The 15987-nt window shown below is 36.3% G+C and overlaps 1 protein-coding gene across 1 annotated transcript; it reads left to right on the top strand.

Annotated features, from left to right (window-relative positions):
- The first annotated feature begins 1220 nt into the window (after positions 1 to 1220).
- Positions 1221 to 11449, top strand: LOC104242812 (importin subunit alpha-4). The gene is made up of 10 exons (XM_009797903.2): positions 1221 to 1601; positions 2963 to 3059; positions 3138 to 3229; positions 3329 to 3460; positions 4512 to 4697; positions 4824 to 4987; positions 5146 to 5224; positions 5611 to 5739; positions 10151 to 10278; positions 10803 to 11449. Exons 1-10 carry the CDS (start codon positions 1392 to 1394, stop codon positions 11179 to 11181), a joined length of 1596 nt encoding a protein of 531 aa, XP_009796205.1. The 5' UTR covers positions 1221 to 1391; the 3' UTR covers positions 11182 to 11449.
- Positions 11450 to 15987: the final 4538 nt, after the last annotated feature.

Here is a 15987-nt window from a genome sequence, read left to right on the forward strand (position 1 = left end):
TTTTGTCTATATTTCATTAATGTGGTGCTTATGATTTCATGAGTCGATGGTCTACTGGAAACATGCTCTCTTCCTCACAAGGTAGGGGTAAGGTCTGCATACACACTACCCTCCCTAGATCCCATATTGTGAGATAATACTGGATATGTTATTGTTGTTCGTTATAGCAGTAGCATAATAGGTTTGGGAATTAGCATATCGAATTTAATTACTTGTTGGCTTGTAATTGTTTTATAATTCTAAGGCCAAAGGAAAAAATTAATGCTTTATTATTTTTAAACTTAATATATAAATATATATTTTCACGTTGTAAATTTATTCAGTATGGTTTTTTTTTTCCGGTTTATTTTCATAAAATAAAAAACTTATCATAATTATCGATACGGTTATAGATTTATATAAAACCTACGGTTTTATTAAAAGAAACTAAAAAATCGATTCGGTATGGTACAATTAGGTCGGTTTAGTCGGATTTTAAATATTCCTTGACAGCTGTAATGTTGCTAATACTTAATATGATCATTTGATTTCATTTTTTTTTCCACACAAAACTATTATTCATGTAATGTTTGGTTCCAATTTTTTTTTAAGCTGTGAGGGTAAAAATTAAAATAAGTAACCTTTTTTGTAATGATTGATATTTCATTTTATCAAGGAAAAAAAATACAATTTAAAATACTTGCTCCAAAATTTGCAAATTCAATTCTTTTATTCAATTTTTTATTTGGATATGAAATATATTAAACCACAATAATATATTATATTTAGTTCTTCTATTATTTGATACAATTCCACGCTTTGGAATATACAATCTCATCCACCATAATGCGAAAACTATGTTCACTAAACTCATTATATTTTTCCAATCTCTGAACTTATGATTGATCACGACATCTATATCGTAATTCAAACAAATTATTCATTAACATGGTCATCGAAAACCAACAATATCTCGTGCATACATATACAATATTTTACTTAAGGATTCTACCTGCGACACACTTCCATCTTTCATACTATACTAGTATTTTATTGTCTTCCCTTAGGACCCTTTACTTTTTTTATTATGTGATAAATAGTACTCCTGGTGACTCATATATAATAAGAAAGACCAAAAATCAGCCTGTTATTTTTTCCTTAACGTGTCTTAAAAGCAAAAACCAAGAATAACCCAAAGTTAGTTTCACAACCCATTCCCACTGGCCCTCGCACTGTCTCTTGCCGTTTATATTCTTCAAAATCTCACCCCATCAAAAGATTCTCTTCCCTTCTCTCTCTCTTAATCTCACTTTTCCAGTTTCCACTTTCTTTCTTCTTCCAAATTTCCACTGAGAGGGAGAGGGAGAGGGAGAGGCATTATTATCCCCCCAAACCCCCTCAATTTCAAGAAAATGTCTCTTCGACCCGGCACTCGAACTGAAGTCCGCAAGAAATCTTACAAAATTGGGGTTGATGCAGATGAAGCCCGTAGAAGAAGAGAGGACAATTTAGTGGAGATCAGGAAGAACAAGCGCGAAGACAATCTCCTCAAGAAGCGACGTGAGGGCCTTCTTCTTCAGTCCCAACAATTACCTGATGCCCCTGCCGCTATTGAGAAGAGGGTAATGTGTATTTTGAACTCTTAATTACGATTTTTATAAACCCTTTTGTGTTTTATGCCACGTAATGTTTTAAAGTTTTGATCTTTGTGATGTCTGATTCTTGATTTGATTACTTTTGGAGCTAAGAAAAAAGTTTGTATTTTTTGCCATTTTCTTTTGACTATTTCCGAGTTGGGTATTGTGATTTTACCGGTAGAGCTTAATTAAGTTGACTCCACTTATTAGTCCACCTTTTCTTTATGTGTTGTGATTGAGATCGTGCTTGTTTGCTTGGAATATTTTAGCAATAAGCAAGAGAAATGCCAGATATTTGGAATTTGATTATTCTTTTTCTTGGTACTACAGAAAATTATGTGGCGACTTGCGCGTATTACAGTACTTCTTTAGAGCTATGCAGCCCTTGATTACCAGTGGGATCAATAATGAACTCCTTATAATCATACACTTGAACAAATTTGACTAGTCAGTCTAAAAAAAAAGCTGTAGCATATTCTTTTTGTGTAAAGAGAAAATGCTAGCATGTATAGGTTATCAGAACAAGTTATTATTGACTGTATGTTGTTTTGCACGATCCTAGCATGAAATAAATGAAATTATCTTTTGATTTATAAATTTTTTAAAGTATTTGCCAAATTTCAATATGCTGATCAAATTGTTGGAGTGTAGACCAAGTACGATGGTGGAAGGGAGCGCTAGCAAGACTTAGACAGAGATAAAGAATGTACCCATACTTTAATCAAGGACTTAAAAATATGAACATACAATATTGAACACAAAATATCTATGTAGAGAATTTAGTTACAATTTTCAGCATATTATTGATAGAACTACGATCTTAGCACATCATATCAGTACAGACGTGAATTTCAATTGAAAATGTAGTCAGTAAAGAATGATTTTCAAAAGAAATATTCAGTAAATAATGCCACAACATGATGAGGAAAAATAATCAAGTAACTGTAGAATGAAGAGATCAGAAGCAGAAGATGAGAGATGCTAGCATAAGTGCAAAAAGAAATGTATTATTTGGCAAGTTTGGTTCTCGAAATTAAGAAGAGGAACGGAAATCAGTAAGTCCTTTGGGCTTACATAATTTAACCCCTTTTCTTTGATGTAAAAGGTAACATTAGTTTTATAAGGAAACACCATATCATGCTGGGAATACTCTGACGACTGTGGATTCTTGAAACACATTAAAGGTTTACCGATAACTATCTATGGAATTGTAAAAAGTTTGGAATAAGGACAGGTGGAATGTATTTGAGTGATTAAAGATGATACTATCGTCCTTCCCTTCCCCTGATCTTTTTATTATTATCTCGGTCCACCTCTAACTTTTTTTTTTTTTTGTATTCTGACAGCTGGAAAGTATTCCTCTTATGGTCCAAGGAGTATGGTCAGAAGATCCTGCAGCACAAGTTGAAGCAACAACACATTTCAGGAAGCTCTTATCGATTGGTATTTATTTGTTCCGCTGTTTTTGGCTTTTTTTTCTTAATTCGCCTTTGCCATTGACTATAGTTTTGTTAACTGTAGAGCGCAGCCCTCCAATTGATGAGGTGATTAAGGCTGGAGTTGTCCCTAGATTTGTAGAATTCCTCGGACGGCATGACCTGCCTCAGCTTCAAGTATGTGTTATTTATAGTTCCTTCTTTTCCTGTTATGTTGCGTTTACTCAAGATGCAGCAACAATATTACGTTTGCCTTGATCTTTCCTGTACCTGCAGTTTGAAGCTGCCTGGGCATTGACAAATGTTGCATCTGGAACATCGGAACATACTCGCATCGTGATTGACCATGGAGCTGTTCCGAAGTTTGTACAACTTCTTAGCTCTGCCAGTGATGATGTCCGTGAACAGGTAATTTTTTGGTTATTTTATACTATTATTTTAACCTGTGCACCCGACAGCTTCACGTGAACTTCAGTATTCTCCTGGTGGGTTTAAAGTTTAAAACTATGTCACCCATTATGCAGATCACTTCGGTTTGTGGAACATGAATGACTTTGCAATTTGTTATCTAACCTAAAGGCTGAAACATAATTCAGTACGGAGAGCTTCTTTAAGTTATACTTCCAGAAACCTTGATAAGAAAGGACAATCATATTACATTAATCATTTCTTCATAATTCTACAATTTTAAGCAAAATCAAGTCTAAAGTAAGAAATAATTGTTTTCCTTGTTCATACCAGTGGTATTAGTCTGCTACGTAGTGGTAGTCTTGTATCTTCTTATTCTTATATTTGTGTTATCATTTGTTGTTTCGTTGACTTCAATTTGCTGATTGGCCTGCTGGGGTTACTACTTGTTACTCCTTTCTTCTTATCTTTCCTGAGCCGAGGGTCTATCGGAAATAAACTCTCTATCTTTTCAAGGTAGAGGTAAGGTATGCGTACACACTACCCTCCCCAGCCCCCACTTGTGGGACTACACTGTGTTTTTTGTTGTTGTTGTTTACTTGCATGTCCGGATTAAAAAATTGTAATATGATTTTCCTTAGTGCAGTTGGATTTAGAGAGAAAAAAAAAGTGATGGAGATGTAAAAATAAAGGATAATAAAAATGGATAACTAAACTTAGTGTACCAAGTAACCAGTGCACCGCAACTGTGGGATCCATTGTGCACAAGGGATTAGTGAGTTGTGGTGGCTCTGTTTTCAAGGAGCTTGATACTAAGTGAAAGCCAAGCGGTATTGATTGTTGTATAAATGTAGGAGGTTTGCAAAATTCCCAGATATTGCTTCTGTAATTTCTGTATGTGATGCTCTGTTTTCTTCAAAGAGTTGTGATGTCCAAACTTCTAAAGAAACGTGCAAGTCCCTTGACATTAAAAACATAAGAGTTTAATAATTGTTGGTTCTTTCCAAAACTTCGGGCAACAATTCTGTTGCAACACCATTTTACTAAACAGGCAGTCTGGGCTTTGGGCAATGTTGCTGGCGATTCCCCAAGTTGTAGAGATCTCGTTCTAAGCCAGGGTGCACTGATGCCATTGCTAGCTCAGCTGAATGAACACTCAAAGCTTTCAATGCTAAGAAACGCGACATGGACTCTCTCTAACTTTTGTCGAGGCAAACCACCAACACCATTTGAGGCGGTAAGTGGACTTGGGTTATGCTTCCTTCTAATGAAAGCATTTTTGTGGTTTGTAATATTGTTCCAGATCTACCTAGATAGTTAAAGTTTTATTTCAGAAAATAATTCCTGACAGTGTATTTTATAGGTCAAACCTGCATTGCCTGTTCTTCAACAACTTATCCACATGAATGATGAAGAAGTCTTGACAGATGCTTGTTGGGCCCTTTCTTATTTATCTGATGGCCCAAATGATAAGATTCAGGCTGTAATTGAGGCAGGTGTCTGTCCACGACTTGTGGAGCTTCTTCGGTATGTTCCAACTTCCTCTACAATGTTGTTTTTAGTCTGTATCCATGCTTTTAGGGGGTTGGATATCGGTCTCTGACATCCAACTTCATGCTTGCATTATCATAAAAATCCACTTGATTTGACGCTAACTTTGGCTTTTTCCCACTTGTCTTATGAAGTCATCCGTCGCCTACAGTTCTCATTCCTGCGCTCCGGACTGCGGGAAATATTGTCACTGGTGATGATGCTCAAACACAGGTACGGCTACTTCATCTTCTGGGTGAATCAATGTTCTGATGTTACCTTTATCGTGTTTAAAAATTTGTTTTTCAGGTTACTGTATCTCCACATCAAAAATCTAAATGATATGAAACTGTTGTACGGTTGATTATGTTATCCTAGTTTAGCATGTGAATCTGTTTATTGAGCACAATTTACTGAGTAGCACTGCCAATATTTTTATCGTGTCTCTTTGTCTTTCAGGATGAAGTTGTATAGATTCCTCATAATTAGGAAAAATTGAAAAATTCTTCTAATATCACCTCCGCTTCTACTTGAATATGGATTTAAGCGTTTAACAAGTGTTTTTCTCCTCTCTTTCTTTTGCTCTATTTTCACATGACTAATTGCTTTATATATTTCAGTTTGTGATTGACAACCAAGTATTGCCATGTCTCTGTCAATTGTTAACTCAAAATCACAAGAAAAGCATCAAGAAGGAGGCGTGTTGGACAATCTCTAATATCACTGCTGGAAACAAAGCCCAAATACAGGTATGTCTCCGTCCAGTTAAGCTCTTGTTGTGTTCTGATTTAATTAGTCTGTTTAAGGAAATGAAGGCAGTTTGATCCCGATAAATGCTCCGTCTCCCCCTCTTGAGAACAATTTCAGTTTGCATTTTTTGACTAATTTGGGATGGAAGAAATAAGTAAAAGGAAAATGCATAAGTAACCCCCCTCCCCCGATCTATACCCGGATTCTCAACTACACACTCTATCTTTGCGGGATTTTTATTAGCCCCCTTAATCTATTTTAAAGTAGAATTATTTGCACCCTTAAAGCTGACATGGCAGAGTGTGTGTATTTCACTCTCCTTGGGAGAGTGAGGAGCAAGAAAAAACGATTTTCAGAATTTTCTTTTGGCTTGTTTACCATTTTTTCTTCCTTTTTTCCCTTTTTCTTTGTCTTTTTCTTTTACTTCTTTTTTCGTTTCTTCTCTAATTCCGGCGGATATTCATTCACCGGCGACTTTGTCTAACCGTTTTTCTTCCATTTATTCTGTTTTTTTTTCTCTTTTTATCATTTTCACACACAAATTAAACTCTCAAAAAGATCTATTCATAAGCAAAATAAACTACACTCAGATTTGGGGGAAAAAAATTCATCATCGGAAAACCTTCCCACGCCGGAAAAAATTGAGGTATCGAAATTTTAAATGGAAAAAGTCTTCTCAGCTTATATTCGTTTTTCTTTCTTTTGCTCTTCCTCCCACACATAAATTACACTTTCAAGAAAAAATTATATAGATATATGATAATATGAAGCAAAACACACTCAGATCGGGGTAAAAATCTATCGCCAGAAAAAAAATTCGCCGAAAAAATGGTGTCCTTGAAATTCCGACTACCACCATTTTATGCCGCCAGTGACCAAAACAAAAAGAAAGAGAATGAAATAACAAAAAAAATCAGGATAATAAGAAATAAGAAAAAAGGATAAGAAAAAGAAGAAAGAATAAAAAAAAGTACTAAATATACATGTGGCAGCGCGTGTAGTTCACCACTTGCCAAGAGTTTGGTTGTCTAGTTTTAAGGTGATATTTATTCCATTTAAAAAAAGTTTAAGGGTTTAGTAGGATTCCCATAAAGATAAAGTGTGTAGTTGGAAATCCGGGTATAGGTCAGGGTACTTATGCATTTTCCCATAAGTAAATCATAGAAAAGCAAAAGAGATGTAACAAGTATAAAAGAAACCAAGTGAAACGGATAAGGAGTATTCATAAAGCCAACCCTGGCTACTTTGGAACTAGGCATGGTAGTTTAATGTTTTTTTTTTGGTGTAAAGAGAAGTTCCTTGTGGGTATAGATAGTTGAGACTATTGCTAGATTGGCTGTGATTAAGTTGGTGTTGTCAAATGTAAAATATGTAGAATACACCAGGGTTTCTGGGACTTTAAAGTGTCCCAAATTGGTTGAAGGAGCAGGCTTAATTAAAAATTTAAAATATGGAATTTACTGAAAAGAAAGTGCAAACGAAGAATATATATATATATACTAATTTCTCTGCACGTGCGTTGCACGTGTATGACATATCACTATTTACAAGATTTATATATTAAAAACAGTCGATGTCCTTTCGAAAAACATTTAATGTAGTTGTGAATTACATATTTTAATATATCAAAAGCTAGCATTCTGAAGTAACTTAAAATCTTTTATTAATAAAGTCAAAAGGCATAGATCACTCAAAGGAATTACTTTGTTCTAAATATACTAACATGGTCTTCTAAATGAAATATGGGACTTGAACTCGGGATTAACTCGTTTAATATATGTATGGGCATTCCTTTTAGCCTTATTACTCCTGCATTCAATTCCTATGGTAAGAAAATATTTCTTAGTTTTGACTTGAAAAATCATGACGAGAAGTTAAAGTAGAAAACCACAACACAGCTGCCATGGGTTGTTGGGTGAACCAACTGGTTGTAAAATCGCTAATTTTAGGAAAATGACATAGGCACGAGAAAACGGTCCCAATGAATTATCATACAGAAAATAAAAACATATACATTGTACATTTCCAAAATTTGTGAAAATAGAATAAAATATTTGACACGCAATGTTGGTTTTCTTGTCTTTGTATTCCTCGGCTAATTAAAGCTATAGAAAGAACTAGAAAACATGAATCTTAAAAGGATTTTTGGGCCTTCTCGATAGTTATAACCTTATAATTTCGACTAATGTGCATGCTATGTGATGTATATTGAATTGAACTATGAGGCAAACATAATTGAGAGAAAATTTATGCCTTGTCAATGACTATTGAGCCAGAAAACACAAACAACAGAGAAATAGAAAAGTTTAGTCGGAAAAATTCAATCTCGATCAACTCTAATCATAACCGATTTCAATTCAATAACAAATGGTAGACCCATATCAGAACATTAGTTGAGAAACAAAACCAAAGAGCGGCATGAGAAGTTTAAATATATATTCTCTGTATATGAAAATAAAAGTGAACTTACAAATCTATTATCTGCTATAATCGACGCCTTCTTGCAGGAGGTTTTGCTTTAACTTGTCGACGTTATACCCATTCAAAAATTTGTAGTATATCTTTGTATAGAAGGAAACAAAACATTGCGACTCTTCGGCAGATACGCACGCCTTTCTGAAGGTTTGTTTTAGCTTTTTTAAATAAAACTAAATAGGGCATTAAGTAAAAGGGAATTCTTGTAATTTATTTTAGTTTTTTAAATAAAACTAAATAGAGCATTAAGTAAAAGGGCATTCTTGTAATTTAACTTTTCAGTTAAGGGCTTCCTGTTTTTAATATATTATTATAAGGAATTATCAATGTGGATATGTACAAAAGAAGCTCTTACAAGTGTTAGAACAATAGGAGCTACAATAAGGTTCCCCATAATCTTGGGTGTAATTCCCATAATCATGTTTGTTTAGTTTACAAAAGGGACCTACATCTAGCACGTATTTCTTAACCTTGGAAACAACCTCTCTACCTTCACTAGGTAGGGGTAAGGTCTGCATACACACTACCCTCCCCCAGACCCCAAGTATGAGAATATACTGGGTATGTTGTTGTAGTTATGTATGAACTCACTAATAGTACACATGATGAGCTTTAATACTTTATGCTATTTGCAAACTTTTTGTGTTAATTGATGAAACTAGTGAGGATTATCAACCAAAATATTGAACTATAAATAAACACTTTAGACGGTTTTAGGATAAGTAGAAATAATATATGCACGTCAAGTTTAGCCAATATAAGGATAGTGAAATTGACGTGAGATTAGATGGGATTTTCTACTTAAATATACCAATCAGATATTTAGGCTCAACTTCTTGGAGAATGTTATGATAGATGAAGATGCAACACATAGAATTAAAATAGGATGGTTGAAATGGAGAAGTGGAGGCTCGCTTCCGGAGTTTATGTGATAAGAATGTGCTGCCAAGACTTAATGGTAAGTTTTATAGAGTGGTGGTTCGACTGGCTATGCTGTATGGGGCGGAGTGTTGGCCAGTCAAGAACTCCCACGTGCAAAAGATGAAAGTAGCAGAGATGAACATGTTGAGATGGATGTGTGGGTGTACCAGGAGAGATAAGATCAAGAATGAAGTTATCCGAGACAGAGTGGAGTAGCCTCCTTGGAGAACAAGATGCGGGAGTCGAGGTTGAGATGGTTCGGACATGTTAAGAGAAGGAGCATTGATGCTCCTCTTCGGAGGTGTGAGAGGTTGGCCATGGCAAGTTTGAGAAGAGGACGAGGTAGGCCTAAGAAGTACTCTGGGGAGAGGTGATTAGACAGGACATGCCGCTGCTTCAGCTCACATAGGACATGATCCTTGATAGGAGGGTGTGGAGGTCGAGGATTAAGGTAGAAGGTTAGTGGGTAGTTTTTAGTTGCTCACCGATAGTCTTAGTAGCACGCATGTCCCTTCATATTCTTGGATTTTTATTACATTATGTAGTTTTGTTCGCCTCAGGCATTGTATTCTCTGTTGCTATTATTTGGTGCTACTTATCCTTTATCTCTCCCTTTTTCTTTTCTCTTCCCATCTTTCTCCCTTTCTTGCTTTCCTCTTCTTATTATCCTTCCTGAGCCGAGGGTCTATTGGAAACAACCTCTCTACCTGTTAGCTTGGGGTAATGTCTGCGTACAAACTACCCTCCCCAGACCCCACCTGGTGGGAACATACTGGGTTTGTTGTTGTTGGTTGAAATGGAGAAGTGCTGCTGGAGTGTGATGCTATATGAAAAACCAAGAATTTATTTCATTGAGAAGCGCACTTCTTTTTTGTCAATTTTTTTTTTCCAGATTTCTTTTTTCCCCTTTCAGGGATGAAAGGAATTGATTCAGGAAGTTCTCTTTATCTTCTTTCCCTTTATATGACGTCTTGCTACTAATGCACTTACACTTGTTTATTTCCTTCTAAACAGGCTGTTATTGAGGCAAATATTATTCCTCCATTAGTTCACCTATTGCAAAGTGCAGAATTTGACATTAAGAAGGAGGCGGCATGGGCCATCTCAAATGCTACCTCTGGAGGATCTTATGACCAGATTAGGTTTGTTCTGTGTCTGTATCTTCTCTGCGACTGTGCATTAATTGCACTATTTGTCTGATATAACCTATGATCCCATCATCTTCTTCATGTAACCCGAGCCAATATGAGTTTTCAAGTAAAGAACTATTCGTGAAGTTTAAGCGAAACTAACGGCAAATTTCTCCTCTAATTTGATGATAAATGATGATCAGATGACTGTTCATGGAGTCTTTTGCCCTGTGTAGGCATTTTGTTGGAGTATTATCTGATGATAAAGTATGCAAAGTTCCTGGTTTGAAACACGAACCGATAATTAATGAATGCTCGTCTACTCATTATCTTGACACGTTAGAGGATTTCCAGTACTTATAGTGGGTTTAACCTTTTAAGGGAACAGCTGCTAGGTTTTTGAATGAGCAAATTGTGGGTTACTGTGCAACTGTGAAAAGATGAACATTTCAATTGCAAGAGTTGAAAGTCTAACATTCTTATTTCAAATAAGTGGAGGGGCCAATAATGGGATCTGTTTGTGTATCCTATTGCAGATTCTTGGCAAGTCAAGGTTGCATTAAGCCACTATGCGATCTCCTGATATGTCCAGATCCTAGAATCGTTACAGTATGCTTGGAGGGGCTCGAGAATATATTAAAGGTGGGCGAGATGGACAAAGAAGCTGGCATGAATGGTGGAATTAATTTATATGCACAAATGATCGATGAATGTGATGGATTGGACAAGATCGAGAATCTCCAAACTCATGACAACAACGAGATCTATGAGAAGGCCGTAAAGATCTTGGAGAAATACTGGGCTGAAGAAGATGAAGAGCAAATTCTCCCCGATGGCATTGATGGGAATCAGCAAGGTTTCCAATTCGGAAACAGCCAGCCTAATGTTCCTGCAGGTGGATTCAAGTTTGGGTAGAAAGATTATAGCGAGTATGTTTTGTTTTATAGATCTCTTCACTCGTGGAGCACAATTTTAGGCGATGTAATCGGATTTTCTTGTTGCCGAGGGTCAGGGTTTTTGGTCTGGCACAAAGGCCTTTTGAATTATTCGTGAAATTTGCTGAAAATGTAATGTTTTAGTTTGTTTTTTTCTATATTTTTCGTTGTACTTTCAACATCACGTTTCAAAAGCTGTTTCTTTAACTGGGTTTTTGAGTGAGGTACAGGATATTTTTATACTTAAATGGGTGATATGTGGTTATATTTTGCTTAAGAATAGCTGTTCACTATCATTCTAATATAGTGTCAATATCAGCGTCATTTTTGGCTGTGTCGAGAGATGGTTGCGATTTTGCGACTAAAAGCACACTTGTACTAGCACACTAAAGGCTCTTCAAAGCATTAAGAATACAGAAAATATATTGTATTTACCGTTCGTAGCTATATATAAAAAGATCATCCTTTTTACAAAATACTCAAGGGACATATCAACAAAGATCATCACTTTTACAAAATTACGTGACACATCAACAAGTTTATGTAAAAAGATAGTATTTATAACTTAAATATAAATTTCATACACCGATTTGTATGTTATACAACTAATTTTCAACTTTCATACAACACTCAAATAAAATAAACATATTGATTACCCTCAAACGTGAGTAACAAATAAATTTATACGCGGTTTAAAGGATATGTGATTTAACTCAATATGAATGATTAAGTACAACAGGTAAATAAGTCAGAGATAAAATAAATGATCAAACCAATCGCAATGTGATGATCAAGCCTTATCTTTGAACAGTGAAATTTGTCCTCGACTAGACTCTCGATTCAAGCTCGGTCGCGAATAAATAATAGAACAAATGAAGAACACCTTGAACAATAGTTATCGGACAAAAATAAACTTTTTGTTTGCTTTCATTTGCGTGTCATAGTGTGTGTAAATAAAAGATCTTCCCCTTTATATAGTAGGGGAATTTCAGTCCTAGTACAAGTATATATATATATATATATATATATATATATATATATATATATATATATATATATATATATATATTGTATGTCATGTGTTTTTCTTCTTCGAGTTTCAATCTGAAATTTGGCCAAAATCAAGTCTAATATTCACCAGATAGCCTCAAAATTAAGATATAAACTCCAAAGAATATTTTTAATTATTTGCAACAACACTCAATCCAAACAAATAATAATTTTTGAAAACCCAAATTCGAATTCAAAGATTCGAAGCTTTTTAATGACTGACAATGGTAGAGAGTCAAACACATTCAAATTTTATTAATTGACAATTTCAATTCGAACATCAATTATGCAACATGAAAGGAAATTGCTAAGTTCAAAACTCTATAGTAAAATGATTGAAATCCATTAATAAATTTTCGGAAAAAAAGAGAGGTTAAAAAGTAGAGGAAAAGAAAGGAAGAAAAATTGGGGAAAGAACAGAGAAGGAGAGAATAGAGACGAAGAAGAGAGAGAGCAGGGAAACAACTGATTCCCTATTCAATTCCTAATATAAAAGAATACTCATTAATCCTAATTTGTATATAATTAAGTTAAAACTTGATTAGGAAGGATAAATAAGTTTTGTATGTAATATTGATAGGTAAAAATCTTTTTAACACTATACACGCGAGATTGGTCGTCTACCTGTATATTCATGTTCTCAGTCATTAGTTAGCGTTCATCGGTCAGCTCGGTTCAATTTTTTTCTTCAGAAAACTGAAAGCGCAAACCAAATTATTGAATTTCTATAAATCAAAGCTAAAAATCGAACTGAATTACCAAATTTGAAAAACCTAAATCTTTTATTTGATTCTGTAATTACGTTTTCACTGAATTATGAACAACCTTATCAATAAATGCGAAGCATTTAATAAAATGAAGATCAAGTTAAGTACTTCCATTACATAGATGAAGAGGTGTGGTGAAAAGGGGACCAATACTTATATGGCTTCAAAATCCTTCACCTAACGCTCTTACATTAAAATACAAAGTAATTCCATATGGGATATTGGGCCATTTTCATATCTATGATCAAGTCTATAGTTTTTTAGTTGCAAAACTAAAGTTAACGGGAGGAACACAATTGCAATAAGTTTTAATATTACTCATTATTTCACCGAATAAAGAGCAAAAAAGAAATAAATCTGCAGAATTAAATGACAGTGGAATTAATAGTAACGGTCGAATTAGAGAAAATATGACTTTAATTGGTTACAATGAAACTAGGGAGGAAGAGCAGAAGTTGGGTGGAAGGAGGGTAGGTCTTGAATATCTTCAGTGGTTGACGTCCACATATCAATGAAATTCAAAATGCATACATCATTACATCATGTAAATTGTAACGTCTGCAGCACGTGGCTTGCTTCACTCATTTAATATATATAATATACTGGTCTTTTTTCTTCCTGAATAAGTTTGGACCAGTTCAGTATGAACATAAAAATAAATTGACCAAACATATTGTTCGGGAAAGAAAAGGAATGAAAAGAAAACTTGTGTGAAAGAAAATGAAAAGTCATGGAAATTTATAGTAAAAGTTTTTTCTCAAGCAAAATAGGATGTCCATTGAATTTTAATGTATCAAAAAATCCGAGTGTGTATATATATTGTTTGACTCAAAAGATGTTAAAATCTTTTTGAAAAAATCAATCAAAGATGAAGGGGTAAATCTTAGCCAAATATAATTAATTCCGGATCGAAACGTTAGTGATAATGATTGCATATGAGACAAAAGAGGCATGATTGATCTTATTAAGATTCAACGTTGTCTTTTTCATCAATAGATGAGAAAGTAAAGTTACATGTATTCTTCGAGGTCATTTCCCCGTTTTCTAGGATAAAAGAAATGAGCTTTTTGTTTTCCTTTTTCTGAAAGAAAAATGGAGAAGCCCCCTTATCGAGAGCCCTTTCTGGCTATATATAGTCGAGGCCCCTTTACCCTTTGCTTGACTCGACGCTTTCTCGTCGCTAATGTGTCCTGGTCGTGTTTTTAGGCGTTACTCTTTTCGATTCGTCGGATGTCACAGAGGAGAAATGGAGTGGGCTCTATTGACTTTCACTACCCAGTTACTGAGGCGGGGTGTTGGATAACTTGATCGTGGTGATCAGATTTTGACCAATACAGTTAGTCCCTCCATCTGTCGGGTTCGTCCTATGTCGGACTCGACGGACAGATCATGCTCGTTACGCAGTCGAGAGAAATCTGACCTATAACTTTTCGTTCCTTAGTCGCATTCTGTGGGTTTTTAGCGGAATGATGGCGTTCCTTCAATCCTCGCGGACCATTGCGGCGGTTTTGGAATCGAAACGTCGGTTGGCACGGAAGGACTAGTTTGTGGTTAACACTATTATGACACACATTTCTGGGAGACTGAAACGTTTCGTGCCCTATCAGATTCGAATGGCGACTCTTGGGTTTCGTGCTTGGGGAATTTATGTCTCTTATAAATAGAGGAGACTTGTCATTTGATTGATTCACTTCATCTTTCGCTTGAGACAGTTCTTCAGATATAGCTTTTTTGATACCTCGAATTTCTGCTTATCTTCTTATTCACTGAAATCTTTCATCTCTTCTTCTCATTGCTTCTTTGGCGCATTTTCTGCTAAAAAATGGTTGATGATTCTTCTCGCGACAATCTTCCTGCCGCTAATCCGGTACCGGAGAGTTCTGTTCAGGACACCGGATGGGCGGATGCGACAGAGGATGAGGAGATTCCCTTAGTGGTTGAGATCTTGCCTCGTCCAGGAAGAGAGGCGACTGACTTCAGTTTTAATAGCGGGGGAGGGGGGAGAACCAGAACCCGTCGCCTCCGTCATGAGAGCAAGGGGTATTGTAGAGCTGAAGGAAAGGTGGGGTATCCCCAGTTACGTCGATATGCGGCCGGTGAAGGGGAACGACAGAGTTCACTTCGATCGTCTCGGGTACTGCTTTTTCTACGCCTACCCCTTCATTGTAGGGTACACACTTCCTCTTCCCATGTTGGTGGTGGATTTTTGCCGTTTCTACGAAGTGTGCCCCGCCCAGCTTTCGCCTTATGTGTACAAGTTATTCCTTATGCTGCTCAAGTATGCGGAACTTGCCGGTCATGAGGTTACTTTGGACCATATGCTCAACATCTTTGCTCCTCAACTGATCCGCGATTCGATGATCCATATGCGTCCTCGGGGGTCGAGGAGTCTGGTGGTGAAGATGGACGACAGGACCAACTGTCGTTTCTATGATAACTACTTTTATGTGTGGACCGAACACATTGTGGCGGACCCAACGGTATTCCCCGAGAGATGGAACTTCGCGCGTAAGTTTGCATCTTTAGTTAGTGAAATGTTCGACCATTTTTTCGAGAGTACTAAACTGTTCTTGCTTTTTGCAGCTGAGAGATTGCCTCCTCCGCCCGTCGAAGGGATTCGTGAGTGGGTGGAGGCCATACTTCCCCATATAGTGGGGATTCACACGTGGTCGACCTTTCACGAGAGGTTCGGACGCAGGCCCCTTACAGGTGGGAAGACGCCTTTATCTACTATTCTCTCTTCTTCTTTTTTGTTTAGCCTCTTATGCATCATTCGTCGTTGCCAGGGAGGGTGCGGAGATCAAGGGCCCCTCAGCTAACTTTTCATCAGCCGGCCGCATCTGCTCGCCCTATCGCATTATCCACTACACGACCTTTGTTGAGGGCTGCTTCGGTTGAATTTGCAACCTTAATTACTCCAGCGAGGGCCGCTTCCCAAGACGAGGTCCTGACCAATGTCGTTCGCCAAA

This window comes from Nicotiana sylvestris, chromosome 1, assembly GCF_000393655.2.
Source record: "Nicotiana sylvestris chromosome 1, ASM39365v2, whole genome shotgun sequence".
NCBI classification, from domain to species: domain Eukaryota; kingdom Viridiplantae; phylum Streptophyta; class Magnoliopsida; order Solanales; family Solanaceae; genus Nicotiana; species Nicotiana sylvestris.

Excerpts from the sequence above, each read along its gene's own strand:
- LOC104242812 (XM_009797903.2), top strand. The coding sequence starts at position 1,392 with ATGTCTCTTCGACCCGGCACTCGAACTGAAGTCCGCAAGAAATCTTAC. Across the intron at positions 3,461-4,511 it reads GTGATGATGTCCGTGAACAG|GCAGTCTGGGCTTTGGGCAA; the intron begins GTAATTTTTTGG and ends TTTACTAAACAG. Across the intron at positions 5,740-10,150 it reads GAAACAAAGCCCAAATACAG|GCTGTTATTGAGGCAAATAT; the intron begins GTATGTCTCCGT and ends CCTTCTAAACAG.